This window comes from Coenobita brevimanus, chromosome 63 (assembly GCF_032717465.1).
Source record: "Coenobita brevimanus isolate Jiangsu-jjx chromosome 63, ASM3271746v2, whole genome shotgun sequence".
NCBI lineage: Eukaryota > Metazoa > Arthropoda > Malacostraca > Decapoda > Coenobitidae > Coenobita > Coenobita brevimanus.
The window spans coordinates 26328795-26348867 of NC_137016.1; the positions used below are offsets into that span (position 1 = coordinate 26328795).

At 44.3% G+C, this 20073-nt stretch overlaps 1 protein-coding gene and 1 pseudogene across 1 annotated transcript in view; one reads left to right on the top strand and one right to left on the bottom strand.

Annotated features, from left to right (window-relative positions):
• Positions 1–936: 936 nt before the first annotated feature.
• rb (adaptor related protein complex 3 subunit ruby) overlaps positions 937–20073 on the top strand; it is a 539541-nt gene continuing 520404 nt past the window's right edge. The window contains exons 1-2 of the mRNA XM_080276000.1: positions 937–1040; positions 12853–12863. Of these exons, the coding sequence (XP_080132126.1) occupies positions 937–1040; positions 12853–12863 (115 nt within the window). The remainder of the gene's footprint in view (positions 1041–12852; positions 12864–20073) is intronic.
• Positions 2707–2825, bottom strand: LOC145404563 (5S ribosomal RNA; annotated as a pseudogene).

Genomic DNA, 20073 nt, shown 5'->3' on the forward strand with positions numbered 1-20073 from the left:
GGGAGCGACCATAGATCGTCTCTACCTTTTCACTATGAGAGCGACCATAGATCGTCTCTACCTGAGGAGCGCTGCCTGGAGTATTGTTTCTGACTCCACCCCTAGCTAACTCGGTGATTCCGCCACACGAAGGTAGTGTCTTTCGCCTACGGTGGCGGCGGCGTGGTGGTTGAGTGTCACAGGGGCGCACGGCCCGGGCTGACATACGTCGTTGTTGCCCGGAGTGGTGGTGGCTGGTGGCGGCTACCTCGTGGGGTCCGAGTGGGGTGTCGGCATTCTTGAGGGCGAACTCCGCTGCTCCTGGTTCGCCTCGATGTCGGGGATACTACGGTATTCTCCGGAATATTCCGGAGTATTGTATGTGTGTCTGTCAAAGCCACGCATTTCAGGAGGGAGTCGGTGTCATATGCACGGAGTGACTTTATCACTCCTTGCATACGACACCGGGTCTGGGAGAGGGGTGTGGGTCCACAGGAGGGGTGCTGGTGGTGAGGTCAGAGGCAGAGTCATGGGCTGGAGGGGTGTGAATTTATGGCGGAGGGTTGTTCTGGGTGGTTGGCACTCGGCGCCTGGGTGCTGATGTTGGTAACCGCCAGTTCAGCACGCTTCCCTGTTGGGAAGCATGAACCACTATCATGATGTTAAATTATGTTAGTTTTAGTCTATGCTTTAATTGTAAAAATTGATACATTTTCTATGAAAAGAAGAGAGTAAGAAAACGGTAGTCACTGGTATTTTGCAAATTTGGCCGAAAATTACCCAATGGTAACAAAGTATTAGTAGACCTTTTATTTTCATTGGCTGCGGGAGCAAGCTGAAGTGTCAAGTCGTCTGGGTCGTGGGTAGTTGGGCTGAGGCGATCGGGACGTGGCAAACACATCGTGATCGGGAAAGAGTGGAACTGTGTACTGTCCTGAAATTCAGCAGACAAAAACTATGTCGGGCACCGGGTCGTACGGCAATGACAGGCCGCCTTCAGTTGATGTAGATTATGCAGCAGATCCTGCTTCAGGGAGCTTCTTCAGCTCAGAGTTTAAGAAGTATGTAATCAACTAGCCAAGTTTAAATCCATGGACTTGATTAATTAAGGATTTGTATAGTTAGCAAGTCCTCATTCTGATGTGAAATGCAGGCGTATTATACTACCAGCTGGCAACCATACGGTTTAGTTTAAGCAGCAGAAATACCGATTCATTTCCTCCCAGGTTTGTTTTCTAGGGTGTTTTCTTCAGATCATTTTTATGTTGGTAACTGGGTTACTGCTGATTTTTTCATTTTATCAGTGCTCATTCTGATTCACTCAAGCATATTAGGAGACTTTCTAAAACTTAATCATGTCAAAATTTATTTCAGGTGTATTAGCCAAACCCTGCATATTCAAACCTAACAAAATAGCATATCCTAACCAAACAAGAAAAAACAACCTTACATAACCCAATCAAATCTAGCTTAGCCTCACCTAACTTAATCACTGGTAGCTTAATCAAACATTCCAAAATGGAAACCCAATTGAATTTCAGTACAGTTGCATAGCGTTTAGCAAGTGTCCGCCATTGCGCCCAAAAGAACATGTCAGGAAAATAAAGCATTAATAAAAACAGGAATTCATAATCACCACAAATCGATTATTTACCATCTTAAAAATAATATTAGTGGTAGGTGGTTACAAGAGGATGAGAAAAAGGCAGAATATAAGAGAGAAATGGAGGAACGATTGGGCAAATATGAATTGGAGCAGATGGGGGACGTGTAAGGTGTGTGCAGGATATTCACAGAAGAAATATGTACAGCATGTGATGTGATGTGTGGGATGAAGAGAAGACGGACGGGGGTGCAAGGAACAGCGTGGTGGACTGAAGAGGTGAGACAGGCTGTGGCACAAAAGAAGAAAACATACAATGAATGGATGAGAAATAGGGGCGTGGAAGAAGTTGAGAGGCGGAAGAGAGAGTTATGTGTAGAAAGAAAGAAAGGAAAAAGATTAGTAAGAGAAAGAAGAGAGTGGATGAGGAATTTGGAAGGAATTTGAGTGTATAGTGGAGGGACTGTAAGAAATTGTTCTGGAAAGAGGTGAAGAGAGTAAGACAGGGTGGAAGTGAAGTTAGTAGGGGAGTGAAAGATAAAAATGGTAGAGGGGACTTAAATAGTCATGTAGGTGAAACAGGACAAGGTTATGAAGGAGTGCATGGGGGATGTGGATATGGTATAAGTAATGCTGAAGGGGAGAGGATACTAGAGTTTGGGGAGGCAACAGACATGATTGTGTGCAACACATATTTTAGGAAATGAGACAGTAGGTTAATTACGTATGAGTCTGGGGGAAATAACAGTCAGATAGATTATTTTCTGGTTAGGAGGGCCGATAGGACAGGGTTGGCACCAAAGTGGGTAACCCGGTTTTATGTTTTTTTTTTTTTTTTTTTCAGTAAAACCCACTTGAAAAAACCCACTATTTTACCCACTTTACTGGGTTGTTTAAAAATAATGTATTTAATACCAAATTCAGTTTTATTTGATTAATAGGTTATATTTTTGCACACAATATCAGAAGTAAATAATAGCTACTTAATCATATTCTATTTCATTTTCATTATCCATTCATTGCCAGACGCCATGTATCCCAGACGGGGTGGCCAAGGGCTTAGAGTTAATTGTTTTACAGGGAGGGGCACTAATCCTCCACCAACCCCACTTGACACGTAGGGATGCCAACAGCATCTGGTGTTCCCAGGCGGTCACCCATCCAAGTACTAACCAGACCCAACGTTGCTTAACTTCGCTGATCGGACGGGAAGCGGTGTACTCAACGTGGTTCACTGGTTAAAAAAACACAACATAACCATCCATCCATCATCCAGTCCCACATTGCCCCAAGAGGAGAGTAGGAACCCAGGGCTAGGCAGTTGGTCCTGACATTTAAGATGAGAGTGACCAGCCTCACTCATCCCTGAGTGGCACATGAGCAGTCAACCCCAACCACCCTTGGATATAAACCTTCACCAGCTCAATCCGATTGGAGTGCAATAATTACCCACTAAACCACCAGGCGCCAAAATTTGGTTATATGGTTACCACCCAGCGTAGTAAATGGTGTCCTGGTGTACAGGAAACCATTTGGCTTGTCACTCAGTGTAGAGTCACCCACAAGCAGAAGGAAGAGGAAAGAATAATGAAAAGAAAGGGAGTGTAAAGTTACCCGTAGGCAGAAGGACAAGGAAAGGAAGACAGAAAAGGATGGAAGGAAAGAAGGATGAAGGAGAGGAAAGGGCAGACACCCGACAGCAGCACTACATCGAGTGAGTGGATGGTGAGCGTCCCTACAACATCACCAAGTATTTATAACATTTTGGAAACATAATCTTAGTGATTAAAAAAAAAAAAAAAAAAAAACCTTATTACATTTCTCATCAACATAAGTAAAACATGCTCTTTGCAAATATGGATGTTCTTTGATTTTTTCAAAACTATTCATAATGCTATACTTCTGTTTTTCTAATAGCTTTTATAACTAATATCCTTTTCTTTTGAAATGATAATATTTTTGTGTCAGTAAATTATGGTTCTTGTCATGTTACCCAACCAGTATAACAGAAAACTTTTTTTTTTTTTTTTTTTTTTTTTTTTCAAAATAAAAATGCAATTCTTTGCCTCAGTGATAAAATAAAAATGACACTTCACTTCTAAATGAATTACCAACATGAAATAATAATATTTCCTGAAAAATAATAACATTATTCCCTACGGCAATTTCAAAAAATCAGGTCAAAGTGTTCTTCATCTTATGAATATTTTTACATTGCTTTCCTTCTCAGCAGATTCAGTTTCTATACATCCACATGTAATCTGGTGAATACAAACTTTACAGCCAGCACTACCTGTCTCTAATTTTAAAAGTTTTAAAGTTAAGAGTAAAATTGTTTTCATAGATATGGTTTTTAGTTTTATTTAGGAGTGGGGTAAATTTGTTTTATAACAGTAATCATTGTTGGAGTTATACCATCTGTTATCTCATATCATTACCAAATATCAATAATTCTATAGAAATATATTATAAACATTGCTTTCTGTGTAAAAGAGATGTATTTTATAGGCTTAGGTATTTGGTTACCAAAAGCTATTATTAATTTTAAGATAATGTGTGAAATCACTTACAGTCATCCCTCTGCTAACACACCTAACTGGTGCCTAAATTATACTGTCATAGCAGAAATCGCTATAGCAGAACTGAAAAACCTATGGTATTACAGTAATCCCTCTAATATCCGGACGCCCAATATCCGAACATCCCCACTAACCGAACCTTATCGTCCTGGGATCAAACATTCCCAAAATGGTCCGAAAATCCAAAAAAATTGGAAAAAAAAACCGATTTTTTGCCGTCCGTAATTTGAACTTGCCGCGCGCGCCGCGTGAGAGCATTGTTTTGGTTCGTCATTCCTCCGACGTCCGATAGAGCGCCGCTGCATCCTCCCCACTTCCCGCCTGTCTCTCACCGCGACAAGACCTACGCTCTTCGCCATGGCTGCCCACGTGCTCGCTTTTGTGGTGGTGCCGTACTTGCTGCAAGGCCTCCTGCTGCTCTCTGCCCTACTCTTAGTGTGTGTGATGATGGCCCCGCCTCCTGAGAAAAGGAAGAGAGTGGTGTTGACTCTGGAGAAGAAACGGGAGATATTGGAGAAGGTTGATGCGGGTTGGTCTTCCTCTCGCATTCTCCGCGAGTTCAACCTGGCCCGGTCGACTTTGTTTGATATCAAGCGTTCCCGAGACAAGCTCATGCAGTACACAGCTGACTTCTCGTCGAGAAGCAAACGCAACGTGGAGAGGAAGGTTATGTTTACCCCCAAGTATGCAGAGATCGACCGCTCCACGTTGATTTGGTATCGACAGCAACGTGCAGCTGGTGTGATGGTACGTGGAACGGAGCTGAAGGCTGCTGCTGAGAAGTTTGCAAGGCTTCACGACGCCCTAGACTTCAAGGCATCCGAGGGTTGGCTCTTCGCGTTCAAGTTGCGACATGGCCTTACTAACCGTAAAGCACATGGCGAAGCATTGGACGCTAACGAGGATGGAGTGGACGAGTTTCGGCACAAGGTGAAAGGCTTGATCGACAGGGAGGGCCTCACTCTCGGTCAAGTCTATAACGCTGACGAAACTGGCCTATTCTATCGCTCGGTGCCAACGAACACTCTCGCCGATGAGACGGAGAAGCGTGTACCTGGCCGCAAGCTTTCTAAGGAACGGATATCTGCTTTGTGTTGTGCCAATGCTAACGGCATGCACCGGCTTAAGCCCGTTATTGTTGGCCGTGCAAAGCAGCCTCGGTGCCTTCGTGGGGTGATGGATGTCCTTCCTGTCGTATGGTACCATTCTTTGAAAGCATGGTTCACAGCTGTGATTTTCAAAGACTGGTTTCACCATCACTTCGTCAAGGAGGTCATACATTACCAGACGAAGACACTGGGAATTCCTCGCGACCAGGTAAAGGCTCTCCTTCTCCTCGACAATGCACCTGCCCACCCGTGCGACAAGGACTTGGTTGCTGAGAATGGCCGTATTAGGTGCATGTTTCTGCCACCTAATACGACTGCTCTCATTCAACCAATGGACCAAGGAGTGATCGTGGCAACAAAGCGCCTGTACCGTCGGAAGTTCCTGGACGAGGTGATGGTGGTTCTCGAGGACGAGGACGAGCGCAGGGAAGGACGTGACACTCGAGGCAAGCGGACTTTGGAAAACCTTCGCCGCTACAACATCAAGTCTGCGCTGTACAACTGGGCTAGTGCATGGAAGGAAGTCCCTGTGAAAACTCTTGAAAATGGTTGGTCTCGTCTGCTTCTCGGAACAGATGTGGAGTACGATTTCCTAGGGTTTGACGTGGATGACTTCCATGCACGGCTACGTACGCACGGCGACGATGTTGATGTGGACGATGTTCGTGAGTGGTTGGACGACGACGAGGGCAATCCTGGGTATCAGACGTTGTCTGATATCGAGATCGCGTCTTCGGTTGCTGGTGTCAGTCCCGAACTTGAAGATTCCGACGACGAAGGCGATGATGATGCAGACTCCGCCCAGCAGGACACTACTCCAGCCATCCCCAAGCTGAGCGCACTCCGGGAACATCTAGAGTTCGTCCTAGACTACCTGGAACACCCGGACTGCGACAGGGAGATGGGGCCCTTGGGACTCGTGGAGGAAGTGCGTGCTTTCCGGCAGCGCATCATCAATCGCCAGAATCGTCGGTCCTTGCGTCAGTCAACGATTGACAGTTTTTCAGGCCCGTGACCCCCGCTGTGCCAAGCCCTGGTTCCACTCCGTTGCCTCCCCAAGACAGGCCCTCATGCTCCGAGCCACAGCCCAGCACATCAGCTACAGTGGAGTCACCGCTCGACGTGAGTTTGCGGCTGTCTTCAGAGTCTTCTGTAGTCGGTACGCCATCACCACTACCCACCGATGCACCCCTTGGACGCCTGCCAGTGATACTCTCGGGCTCTGACAGTGAATAAACAGCAAGAACTTCTCCACTAGACCACACGGGAATTTTGAGTGTTGTGCAGTGAAAAAAACGGTGTGTTGTGTTAAGGTTTTCAAGTTGGGAGAAAAGACTAAGTAGAAAAGAAATTTAACGTAACTAACCTTCTTTGTTTTGGCTTTGGAAACTTAAAAAAAGTTGGGAAAAGTTAATGTGCAACACTTAAATTTAATGGAACATTATTTGGACTAAAGTGAACACTGTGAAAAGAACGGACTTCTGTGTGTTAGTGACTAAGTTCAGTGCAAGACTTCAGGAAGAGTGTAGTGCAAGTGCTTCAGGAAATCGTTCTTACTGTCAGAGTCCGAGAGGAGGCGGTTATTCATCGAGGTGGCCAGGGACTTGCTGTAAGTAGCCAAAATGTTTCATGTTGTACTATTTTCCATACTATATTTACCAGAATGTTTCATATTGTATTTTTTCCCATACTATACTTACCAGAAAGTGTCATACTGTACTTCTTTCCATACTAAACTTACCTCATGCATGTGCAGTAGGAATGTGTTTTTCAGAGTTCGGTTAGGTTCGGTTAGGTTAGGTTCGGTTAGAGTCCATAAGTACCAGAATGTTTATTAATGTATGAACATACTTCTAAACCCACATTTTATGTGTCTGTTGCATTTATTTCAGTCATTTATGTGCCTTATTGGTGTGATTTGGGTGTTAAATAGGTGCTATGCATGTCCGGAGGGAGTTGTATAGGTGTTTCTCTGTGTTAGGGTCCGTAAGTACAAGTCCATAAGCTTGGGCCCAATATCCGGACAAAACCAATATCCGAACCTACCGATGGCTCTATTGATCCAGATATTGGAGTGATTACTGTACTCTCGCGAAATTTTGTTTTGCGATGGCAAGGGAAAGTTTTTTTCCTAGGAGTCTCGCTATTTTCCTACAATTTTCGCGAGCTTCCGCATCTCCGCAGTCACTTTTTTTGAGCCATCGCCACCATGTTTGTGATGTCGTATCTCGCACCACTTTGTGTTATGATCTCACACTCACAGGACAATCTCTCTTGAGTCTAGTTCGCGTGTTGTGTAACGTGTTTCACGATTACTGTGCATAATGAGTGACTGCAGCACTGAGAGTTCAAGGAAGGGCAAGGGTACCCGGGAGTACTGTAAAGGTGTAAGTAAAAAGAAGTATTCTCTGGAAGAAAAGCACGGTATACTAGCCATGCTGGACAGTGATGCTAGAACATGTGATATTGTGAAGAAGTTTAAGTGCCCAAATCGACATTGCGTTCAGTTAAAAAGAACTGTGATGCAGTGAGTGCTAGTGTGAGTTTATTTTCCTGTGTCTCAACTGGATGTGCATTTAGTTTAACCTGTGAGAGAAACAGGTGGTAACTAACCACTGTTCCCAGTCTCAGAACTCATTTTCAAGCCCCATCGAGCAGTTCAGCCTAAGTGTCAGTGTTAGTAAATTCTTTGTTCAGTAATATATGTCTGATTAACTGTATGTAATTTATAGTAGGGGTATTGTGTCATTAATGGGTAGCTAAGGGGGAATGAGGTGGCTGACCCAAGAACCAATTACCACTTATTACATGTAAAGTATACACACGAATTTTGCGACTTTAAGTTTCACACCGCAATTGCGGTACCAATTAGTTGCGTAAATAGTGACTGTACTGTGTATATATATATATATATATATATATATATATATATATATATACAGTAATCACTCCAATATCCGGATCAATAGAGCCATCGGTAGGTTCGGATATTGGTTTTGTCCGGATATTGGGCCCCAGCTTATGGACTTGTACTTACGGACCCTAACACAGAGAAACACCTATACAACTCCCTCCGGACATGCATAGCACCTATTTAACACCCAAATCACACCAATAAGGCACATAAATGACTGAAATAAATGCAATAGACACATAAAATGTGGGTTTAGAAGTATGTTCATACATTAATAAACATTCTGGTACTTATGGACTCTAACCGAACCTAACCTAACTTGAACCTAACCGAACTCTGAAAAACACATTCTACTGCACATGCATGAGGAAAGTTTAGTATGGAAAGAAGTACAGTATGACACTTTCTGGTAAGTATAGTATGGGAAAAAATACAATATGAAACATTCTGGTAAATATAGTATGGAAAATAGTACAACATGAAACATTTTGGCTACTTACAGCAAGTCCCTGGCCACCTCGATGAATAACCGCCTCCTCTCGGACTCTGACAGTAAGAACGATTTCCTGAAGCACTTGCACTACACTCTTCCTGAAGTCTTGCACTGAACTTAGTCACTAACACACAGAAGTCCGTTCTTTTCACAGTGTTCACTTTAGTCCAAATAATGTTCCATTAAATTTAAGTGTTGCACATTAACTTTTCCCAAGTTTTTTTAAGTTTCCAAAGCCAAAACAAAGAAGGTTAGTTACGTTAAATTTCTTTTCTACTTAGTCTTTTCTCCCAACTTGAAAACCTTAACACAACACACCGTTTTTCACTGCACAACACTCAAAATTCCCGTGTGGTCTAGTGGAGAAGTTCTTGCTGTTTATTCACTGCCAGAGCCCGAGAGTATCACTGGCAGGCGTCCAAGGGGTGCATCGGTGGGTAGTGGTGATGGCGTACCGACTACAGAAGACTCTGAAGACAGCCGCAAACTCACGTCGAGCGGTGACTCCACTGTAGCTGATGTGCTGGGCTGTGGCTCGGAGCATGAGGGCCTGTCTTGGGGAGGCAACGGAGTGGAACCAGGGCTTGGCACAGCGGGGGTCACGGGCCTGAAAAAACTGTCAATCGTTGACTGGACGCAAGGACCGACGATTCTGGCGATTGATGATGCGCTGCCGGAAAGCACGCACTTCCTCCACGAGTCCCAAGGGCCCCATCTCCCTGTCGCAGTCCGGGTGTTCCAGGTAGTCTAGGACGAACTCTAGATGTTCCAGTGCGCTCAGCTTGGGGATGGCTGGAGTAGTGTCCTGCTGGGCGAGTCTGCATCATCATCGCCTTCGTCGTCGGAATCTTCAAGTTCGGGACTGACACCAGCAACCGAAGACGCGATCTCGATATCAGACAACGTCTGATACCCAGGATCGCCTCGTCGTCGTCCAACCACTCACGAACATCGTCCACATCAACATCGTCGCCGTGCGTGCACGTAGCCGTGCATGGAAGTCATCACGTCCAAACCCTAGGAAATCGTACTCCACATCTGTTCCGAGAAGCAGGACGAGACCAACCATTTTCAAGAGTTTTCACAGGGACTTCCTTCCATGCACTAGCCCAGTTGTACAGCGCAGACTTGATGTTGTAGCGGCGAAAGGTTTTCCAAAGTCCGCTTGCCTCGAGTGTCACGTCCTTCCCTGCGCTCGTCCTCGTCCTCGAGAACCACCATCACCTCGTCCAGGAACTTCCGACGGTACAGGCGCTTTGTTGCCACGATCACTCCTTGGTCCATTGGTTGAATGAGAGCAGTCGTATTAGGTGGCAGAAACATGCACCTAATACGGCCATTCTCAGCAACCAAGTCCTTGTCGCACGGGTGGGCAGGTGCATTGTCGAGGAGAAGGAGAGCCTTTACCTGGTCGCGAGGAATTCCCAGTGTCTTCGTCTGGTAATGTATGACCTCCTTGACGAAGTGATGGTGAAACCAGTCTTTGAAAATCACAGCTGTGAACCATGCTTTCAAAGAATGGTACCATACGACAGGAAGGACATCCATCACCCCACGAAGGCACCGAGGCTGCTTTGCACGGCCAACAATAACGGGCTTAAGCCGGTGCATGCCGTTAGCATTGGCACAACACAAAGCAGATATCCGTTCCTTAGAAAGCTTGCGGCCAGGTACACGCTTCTCCGTCTCATCGGCGAGAGTGTTCGTTGGCACCGAGCGATAGAATAGGCCAGTTTCGTCAGCGTTATAGACTTGACCGAGAGTGAGGCCTCCTGTCGATCAAGCCTTTCACCTTGTGCCGAAACTCGTCCACTCCATCCTCGTTAGCGTCCAATGCTTCGCCATGTGCTTTACGGTTAGTAAGGCCATGTCGCAACTTGAACGCGAAGAGCCAACCCTCGGATGCCTTGAAGTCTAGGGCGTCGTGAAGCCTTGCAAACTTCTCAGCAGCAGCCTTCAGCTCCATTCCACGTACCATCACACCAGCTGAACGTTGCTTAACTTCGCTGATCAGACGGGAAGCGGTATATATCTTCATACTTGGGAGTAAACATAACCTTCCTCTCCACGTTGCGTTTGCTTCTCGACGAGAAGTCAGCCGTGTACTGCATGAGCTTGTCTCGGGAACGCTTGATATCAAACAAAGTCGACCGGGCCAGGTTGAACTCGCGGAGAATGCGAGAGGAAGACCAACCCGCATCAACCTTCTCCAATATCTCCCGTTTCTTCTCCAGAGTCAACACCACTCTCTTCCTTTTCTCAGGAGGCGGGGCCATCATCACACACACTAAGAGTAGGGCAGAGAGCGGCAGGAGGCCTTGCAGCAAGTACGGCACCACCACAAAAGCGAGCACGTGGGCAGCCATGACGAAGAGCGTAGGTCTTGTCGCGGTGAGAGACAGGCGGGAAGTGGGGAGGATGCAGCGGTGCTCTATCGGACGTCGGAGGAATGACGAACCAAAACAATGCTCTCACGTGCGCGCAGCGGCAAGTTCAAATTATGGACGGCAAAAAATCGATTTTTTTCCAATTTTTTGGATTTTCGGACCATTTTGGGAATGTTTGATCCCAGGACGATAAGGTTCGGTTAGTGGGGATGTTCGGTTATTGGGCGTCCGGATATATATATATATACTGTATATATATATATATATATATATATATATATATATATATATATATATATATATACATATACATATATATACGTGTGTGTGTGTGTGTGTACAGTACATATATACATATACTGTATTTATATATATACATATATATATATATATATATATATACGTGTGTGTGTGTGTGTGTGTGTGTGTACAGTACATATATACATATACTGTATTTATATATATACATATATATATACGTGTAGTAAGTGGTATGGGGGATGATGAGATAGTGGTTTTGGGAGGGGACTTAAATGGTCATGTAGGTGAAGCATCTCAAGGTTATGAAGGAGTACATGGGGGTTGTGTGTATGGTTTAAGAAATCCAAAAGAGGAAAGGATACTCGAGTCTGGGGAGGCAACGAACATGATTGCAACACACATTTTAGGAAAAGAGAGAGTTGGTTAATTACGTACGAGTCTGGGGGAAATAGCAGTCAGATAAATTATTTTCTGGTCAGGAGGGCTGATGGGAGGTTAGTGAAGGATGTTAAAGTTATAGGAAGCGAAGAGTGTGTGCAGCAGCACAAACTATTGATTTCTGATATGGTGCTTAAAGAATGAGTGATGAAAAAGAGGACTTATGTACCTAGGAGGAAAATGTGGAAGCTGGGAAACCAAGCAGTAAAGGATGTCTTCTATAGCGAGATGAGGAGAGTGGTGTCTGAACAGGGAGCCATAGACAGAGGCATTAATGAACAGTACAGTGCCCTCAAGAACAACCTCTTGAGAGTTACTGATGTAGTATGTGGTTAGACAAGAGGCTCACCAAGGCATAAAGTAACTTGGTGGTGGGATGAGGGTGTAGAAGCTGCAGTTAAGGAGAAAAGAAGGCTTTTCCGGGAATGGAAGAAGGGTGGTAACGAGGAGGAATACTTGGCTGCCAAGCATAGGGCTAGAAAAGAGATATACAGGGCGAAGTCTGAGTCACAGAGACTTTTACTTGATAACCTAAATCATGGGGAAAGGAAAAATATGATATTTAAGGTGGCAGATCAGATGAAGAGGGATAACCGGGATATTATAGGTGAGCAGTATGTGAAGAATGATGATGGAAGGGTAGTGATGAACAGTGGGGATATTAAAGATGCATGAAGAGAGCATTATAGCCAGTTATTGAATGAGGAGTTTGACTGGGACAGGGAAGGTTTGGAGCCAGCAGATCCAGTGTTTGGCCCTTGACCTTTGATTGATGCTGCTACTGTGAGTGAGGCAATAGGCAGGATGCAGGTGGGGAAGGCAGCAGGTGTGTCTGGGTTGACTGCTGAAATGTTGAAGGCCTCAGGAGATATAGGGGTGAGGTTAGTCACTGACCTGATAAATATGATTATATATGAATGTGTTGTCCTAGATGACTGGTTGAAGAGTGTAATTGTAAATGTGTACAAAGGGAAGGGTGATACCCTGGAAAGAGGAAATTATAGAGGTATAAAGCTTTTAGATCAGATAATGAAGGTAATGAAGAGAGTTTTAGAAGGTATGATTAGAGAAAGAGTGAATATTGATGAGATGCAGTTTGGGTTTATGCCAGGCAGGGGGACCACTGATGCCATATTCATTGTTCGACAGCTTCAGGAAAAATATATTGGGAAGAAAAGGGATCTGTATTTTGTTTTTGTTGGTTTGAAAAAGGCCATTGACAGAGTCCCTAAAGAGGTGGTGAAAGTGGGCAATGAGAAAGCTTGGCTTGGAGGAGTGGTTGGTTAGGGTGGTTATGGCCATACATGTGAGTGCTCACACCTAGGTAAGAGTGAATGGAGATTTGAGTGATGAGTTTTCCGTGAATGTTGGTGTGCATCAGGGGTCAGTTTTGAGTCCCATGTTTATCACGATACTTGAAGCCCTCTCACGTGACTTCAGAAATGGACTTCCATGGGAAATGTTGTATGCTGATGATTTGGTGTTGATTGCAGAGAATGAAAGGAGGCGGAGGAAAGATTTAGGAAGTGGAGAGATGGTATGGGGCACAAGGGCTTAAGGATAAATGCAGATAAAACAAAAGTGATGATATGTAGGGTTGGTGGCGGTACAGTTAAAGAAGAGGGAGAGTGGCCATGTACAGTTTGCCACATGTGTGTGGGAAGTAATTCCATCTTGTGCAGTGTTTGTGATAAATGAGTGCACGATAGATGTAGTGGTAATTAGAGATACACTGCGAGATAATGTTGATTTTATTTGTGCAGCGTATCGGGGAGAGCAGGTGGAGATTGTCAGGCGTGAAAGGATTGAACTTGCTGGTGAGTCTCTTGAGTGCGTGGAAGAGTTTTGTTGTATGGGAGACATGTTGTGTGCTGGAGGTGGGGCTGGAGCTAGCTCTGTGGCTAGGGTGAGAAGTGGTTGGAAGAAGTTCAGGGAGCTCTTGCCTCTCCTGACATTGAGAGGACTCTCCCTACATGCTAAGAGGTCATTGTATGCAACATGTTTTTTTTTTTTTTTTTTTTTTAATGCGAGGAAGAAGGAACCAAAGGCCATGAGCCCGCAGTAACAGTTCCCTCCAAGAGAAAAACAAAATACAATAGAGAGCCAAATTCAAGATCCGATCATTTTGAGATGCCTGGACACACTTCGTTTGAAAGACTGGAGATCATAGGCAGCAGAAAATACAGACAGAGGGAGACAGTTCCAGAGCTGACCTGTTGCATAAATGAAAGACTGGGAGTAACGGTTAACTCTTGCATTAGAGAGTTGGACAGAAAAGGGATGAGAGTTTGCTGCCAGACGGGTGCTACGCGCCCGTCGTAGAGGTGGAGGAATGCAAGCAGACAGTTCAGAGGAGCAGTGACCATTAAAGTAGCGATAGAAAAGAGATAAAGATGCAACAGTGCGGCGAAGAGACAGAGGTTGAAGGGAGTCGGTAAGAGGAGGAGAGTTAATGAGACGAAAAGCCTTAGACTCCACCCTATTGAGAAGAGCTGTACTGTATGTGGGGAGCCTCCCCACACATGAGAGTTGTACTCCACACAGGGGCAGATAAAACCCCTGTATAGAGTCAACAATTGTGCAGGGGTAAAAAAAGAGCGGAGTCAGCTTAGCACACCCAATCTCTTGGAAGCAGATTTTACAAGAGATGTAATATGATCTTTCCAAGATAAGTCCCGAGTAAATGAAACCCCAAGCATGTTCAAGGATGATGCAGGATTAAGCTGAATATTATTAAACATTAGTGGGTATACCTGTGGAAGATTTTGTCAGGTTGATAGGTGCAAGAACTGAGTCTTAGATGCATTAAAAACAACCATATTATTTTTACCCCAGTCAGAGATACGAGCCAAGTCAGACATTAGGTGTGCCATAGCCTCATCCCTTGTTTGTTGAAGTAACTGTTGAGATGGGCGTTGCGGGAACCGAATGGAAAGGTGAAGGTTGGAGTCATCAGCGTATGAGTGTATAGGGTTAGATGTACAGCTTAGAAGATCATTGATGAATAAAAGGAAGAGAGTTGGTGATAGGACAGAGCCCTGAGGAATATGATGCTGTATGGTAGTGATACCTAGGCAGTAAAGGAAGAGAATATTCACTGGCTCAAACATACAGAAATGACAATGATTAGGTGGATGTGCAGTGCATCCCTGCGTGCAAGACCTGAGGGGGATGGGTTTACGATGGGAGAGTTGAGAGGTAGGATGGGACTGAAGTGTATTGGTGTTGTGATGAGTAGAGGTAGATTGAGATGGTTTGGGCATGTGAAGAGGATGGGGGATGATACCTTATTTCGTGGCATGTTAGACGCTGCAGTGTGAAAGACGCACCCTAATTCTGGAAGGGAAGTTCTGAGAGAAAGGGTATGTCTTGACCAAGACTACAGAAAGGTTACTTGATATGAGTATTTTTCACTAAAATACACACTCAGTTTTCAGAATCTCTATTCAGTACTGTATATCTGTCTTTGGTTTCTTTATTTTTACATAAAAGAAAGGTTCAAGACATGAAAACAAACAACCCCTTCCTTACATAGTGTTATTGCATTCCATGACACTATCTTAACACATTAGTCTCTCTCTTCAGTACTGTATATATATGTTTGGTGTTTTTATTTTTATGTAAAAGAAGGGTATAAGACAAGAAAACAGACACCCCCATCCTTATAAAGTGTTACCCATACCACGACGCCATCGTAACACTACCAGTTTGTTTATGAAATATGAAGTCTGAAGGGTCCGATTCCTTTCGTACAGTAATTTGAGACGTGATGTTCATCTCTATTAAAGTGCACTAAACATGTATCAATATATAGAGATAAGTATTATTTTTTGTGAAATGAACTTGAAAAAACAAAACTCGATAAAACCTGTTCTTTCATTCATTTAAGAAAATACGAAGGCCATTAAGTGAAGGAATACACTATATCTCCAAAACAAATGCCTGCATGTCTTCAAATCCCTGCATTTACTGAATTTTAGGATCACAGACGACACAACCAAGTTTTCATAAATCAGTTACAAGGAATGTTTAAACCATTTTATGTACCCTAAAAGTACCAGAAGCCATCCTAACATGGGGTGATCGAATTTCCATACCACTAGGCGCTAAACTGCTAAATTGCTAAACCACTAATAATGCTGTAATTTCGGGAAGTATTATTTAATGTTACAACTGTTTTTCCCAGTTTTCACTAACAGTAATATAAGACTGCTTGCTTCTATGATGCTCTTGTATCGAATGAAACAAAATAAGTACATCCCCACAGTACACGAGTTCCGAGTAGGCGATCCCCCTTGTACACGAGGACCTTTTTTTTTTTTTTTTTTTTTTTTTTTAACGCAAATTGAACTCCTTGTAAGCGAGATGGGCAGCGAAGAGTTGCCCAAATCCGGGGTTACCCTGAGTACGCGACATTGCCTCCCCAAGAAGCGATAACGGTTGCCTACGCTCTGCCCACCTTGAGCAGGAGATAGCAGCAGAAAAGACATCAACACCAGTGATGGAGAATGAAGATTTGACTATGATGGAGATCAGCAGGATACTGTGTGCCCTTGATAAATTCAAGGAAGAATTCAGGGACATCAAACACTCTCAGTTGCGAGTGGAGGAGGTGATGTCTTCACTGGACAGAACCTTCCGCCACTACACCGACAAGCACAACCAGGAAGTAAACAGACTGAAGCAAACACTCATCACCCGTTTCCTTTGGCATGAACAAAGTGAGGAATCACTCCCATCAACATCAGAAGAGCCATATCCTGAGGAGGATCAAGAGGCTGATTCGATGTCTGAGGTGTCACAAATAGACTTTGAAGGTAGTGAAAGTGTCGAAAGGGCTGGTGACGAAAGTGGTGAGGAAGGTGGTGTATCGGGTGGTGTGGTGGGTGATGCAGGAGATGCACGCTAGGTGCCTCATCCTGCCTCGGATCCTCTTCTTACCTCCATCACGCCTGTTGTCCTATTGGGTAAAGGTGGGCAGCCATACTCTTGTTGGTTTAGTAAAGGCATATCCTTGTTGATTTACCTAGTAAAGCCATAATCTTGTTGGTTTACTTTATCTTAGGTAATATGTCTTAGAGTGTTTCCCTGTATAGTACAATACTTAGCTCTGAAAAGTGTCTCAAGGGCTTCCCATGAAGGGGAGTGCCACCCACATGTAATTTTTCCCATAAGTTTATGTATTCACAGTATGCGAATTCCTAGTATGCGACATCCTCTGCTGCCCATATAGGCGCGTACTAGAGGGATGTACTGTATCAGTAAGAGATGCCAGCCTAACTAGGGTCTTTTAATTTCCGCATGAGACAGGCGTCTGTTACAATGACTCAACAAAAGTCATGCTAGCCAACATCTCCAATATGATTCCCTTATTAGTTAGTGATTGGATAGCAAGTGAAGTGATCATTATTGCCTTTTTGAAGGTTAGCAAGGGGTCCAGAAGTGATCATGTTCTGAGAGTTGGGGGAACGCTGGGTGCAAAACTGCTAAAAAGCTGTAATTTCAGACAGTACTGTTTAATGTTGCAGTTGTTTTTCCCATTTTTTGGTAACGATAATATAAAACTGTTTCCTTCTATTATATTCTTGTCTCGAATGAAACAAAATATCAGTAAGAGAAGCCAGCCAAACAAGGATTATTGAATTTCCATATGAGACAGACTTATATTGCAATGACTCATATGTCATGCTATCCATCATCTCCAGTATAATTCCCTTGCTAGTTACTGAGTGGATGGCAAGCAAAGTGATCATGACTGCATTTCTGAAGCTGGGAGTTCACCAGTGATCATGTTAGCCTGCTAAAGTAGGGTGTATTTCTAGATGCTAAATTGCTAAACTGCTATTCTGCTAAACCCCGAGACCACCACATGGCCAGTTGAAAACAAACCATAAATTTTTTCTTGAGCCCGAGTGTTTCTAATTGTAAAATCTGAGTATATACACAAGTGAATGTGACTTTTTACAATAAATCAAATGGGTTTATACTCTAAAAAACAGTTGACTGCCAAACAGTGAGATGATCCTCTGTATAAGTCTATCTATCTATCTATCTATAGCCCAACGCCCTAATCCCGCAAAGGGTGGCCGCAGACAAAACGCCTCCAAGTCGCTCTGTCACCCACCATTTGACTACCCTCCCGCCAACTCACCCCCCCCTCCCTCATATACCTCTCCCTCTCCCTCCCTCCACCTCACCTACATACACCCTCTTAGTCAGTCTTTCATTCTCCATTCTCTTCACATGTCCAAACCACCTCAGTATATTTCTCCTAATCTTCTCAACCACATCCACATCCACCCCACAGCGTTCCTTCACTTCTTGATTCGTCAACCTGTCCTTCCACGTCACTCCACATGCTCCTCTCAAGTAACTCATTTCCACTGCTCTCACTCTTGACTTGTTCCCCTCTTGCAAGGTCCATGCCTCGCTTCCATACGTCAGGGTAGGGATCACAATACTATCATGCAGTGACTTCTTAACTTCCATACTCATCTCCCTATTTCTCATCACTGCTTTCAGTGTACCAACAACCTTCCTTCCCTGCTGTACCCTTTCACGCACTTCATCCCCAAAAGTTCCATCCTTACTCATCACACTACCCAAGTACTTGAATGCACTCACATTCTCCATATCCTCACCATCCAACCTCACTGCACACTCTGTGACTTCATTCCTCTCAAACACCATAACTTTACTTTTGTGTACATTAACTTTCAAATTCCTCCTCCTACACACTGTCCCACATTCATTCACCAAACCTTGCAACTCCCATTCATCTTCATGCAACAGTACTGTATCATCAGCAAACAGCAACACCGGAAGCTTCCAAATCTCACCCTCATTCATTAGAGCCACCCCCACATCCACTGCCCTACCCTGCACCTCCTTTACAACCCCATCCATGTATATATTAAACAGCCATGGAGACATCACTCAACCCTGTTTCAGTCCCACATTGAGATCAAAGAACTCACTCAGCTCACCATCCACTTGCACTGTAACCCTAGCTCCCTTGTGCATTCTCTTCACAGCACTCAACAATTTTCCCTCCACTCCATATATTCTTAATACCTTCCACATACCTTGCCTATCTATTCTGTCATAAGCTTTCTCCAAGTCCATGAAGGCAGCATACACTTTCCTTCCCTTCTCTAGATACTTCTCCACTAAACATCTTAGAACAAATATCTGATCTACACACCCTTTTCCCTTCCTAAATCCCCCTTGTTCTTCTCCAACTAGCTCCTCTGTCATATGCCTAACCCTATCAATGAGTATTCTACCATATATTTTACCAGTCACACTAAGTAGGCAAATACCCCTATGGTTACCACATACTTCTCTCTCTCCTTTTCCTTTGTATAAAGGAACAATTATACCTGATTTCCAGTCCTCTGGAACCCTTCCCTCTTCCCAAGCCAATCTACACAACTTCCATATCCACTCCACAACAATCTCACCCCCATACCTAAGCATTTCACCACACACTTCATCAATTACTGGGGCCTTTCCCAACTTAATATTCTTCATCGCTTCCACTACTTCTGCCCTACTGATCTCTTCCTCCCTCCTCTCATCTCTTCTTCTCCCAGCCATTCCCTAACCACTTATACTCGCACTGCTCTCACTCTCCACATTCAACAAATCCTCAAAGTGCTCCTTCCATCTCCTCAGTTTCTCTCTCTTCTCCACCAACAATCTATTATTCCTGTCTTTCACTCCCCTACTATTTCCCCTTTCACACTGCCTTACTTTCTTTACCTCCTTCCAAAACAATTTCTTACTCTCCCTCCATTTCACACTCAGATTCCTCCCAAACTCCTCATCCACTTTCTTTTTTACTCTCCTTCACCATTCTCTTAACCTCCCTTCTCTTGCTCACATATACCTCTCTCTTCTCTCTCATTTTCTCCCCTACCTCTACTCGCTAACCATTCACTATATGCCCTCTTCTTTTGTTCCACAGCTCGCTTCACGTCATCATTCCACCATGCTGTCCCTTGCACACCCTTGCATCTCCTCGTCACTCCACAAACCGCCTCACACGCTGCGCCTATCTCTTCTGTGAATATCTTACATACGTCTTCCACCCCTTCCATCTGCTCTAGCTCATACCTTCCCAGTCTTTCTTCCACTATGCTCTTATACTCTGTCATTTTCTCACTATCTTGCAATTTCTTCACTCTTCTCACAGGAGTTGCTTCCTCCTGTCTTCCCCTTCGTCTCCTCAACCACTTTCTTTGCAGCTCTACCATGGCCATCACTAAGTGATGGTCCGAGACTCCATTCCCCCACCCTCTCCACACT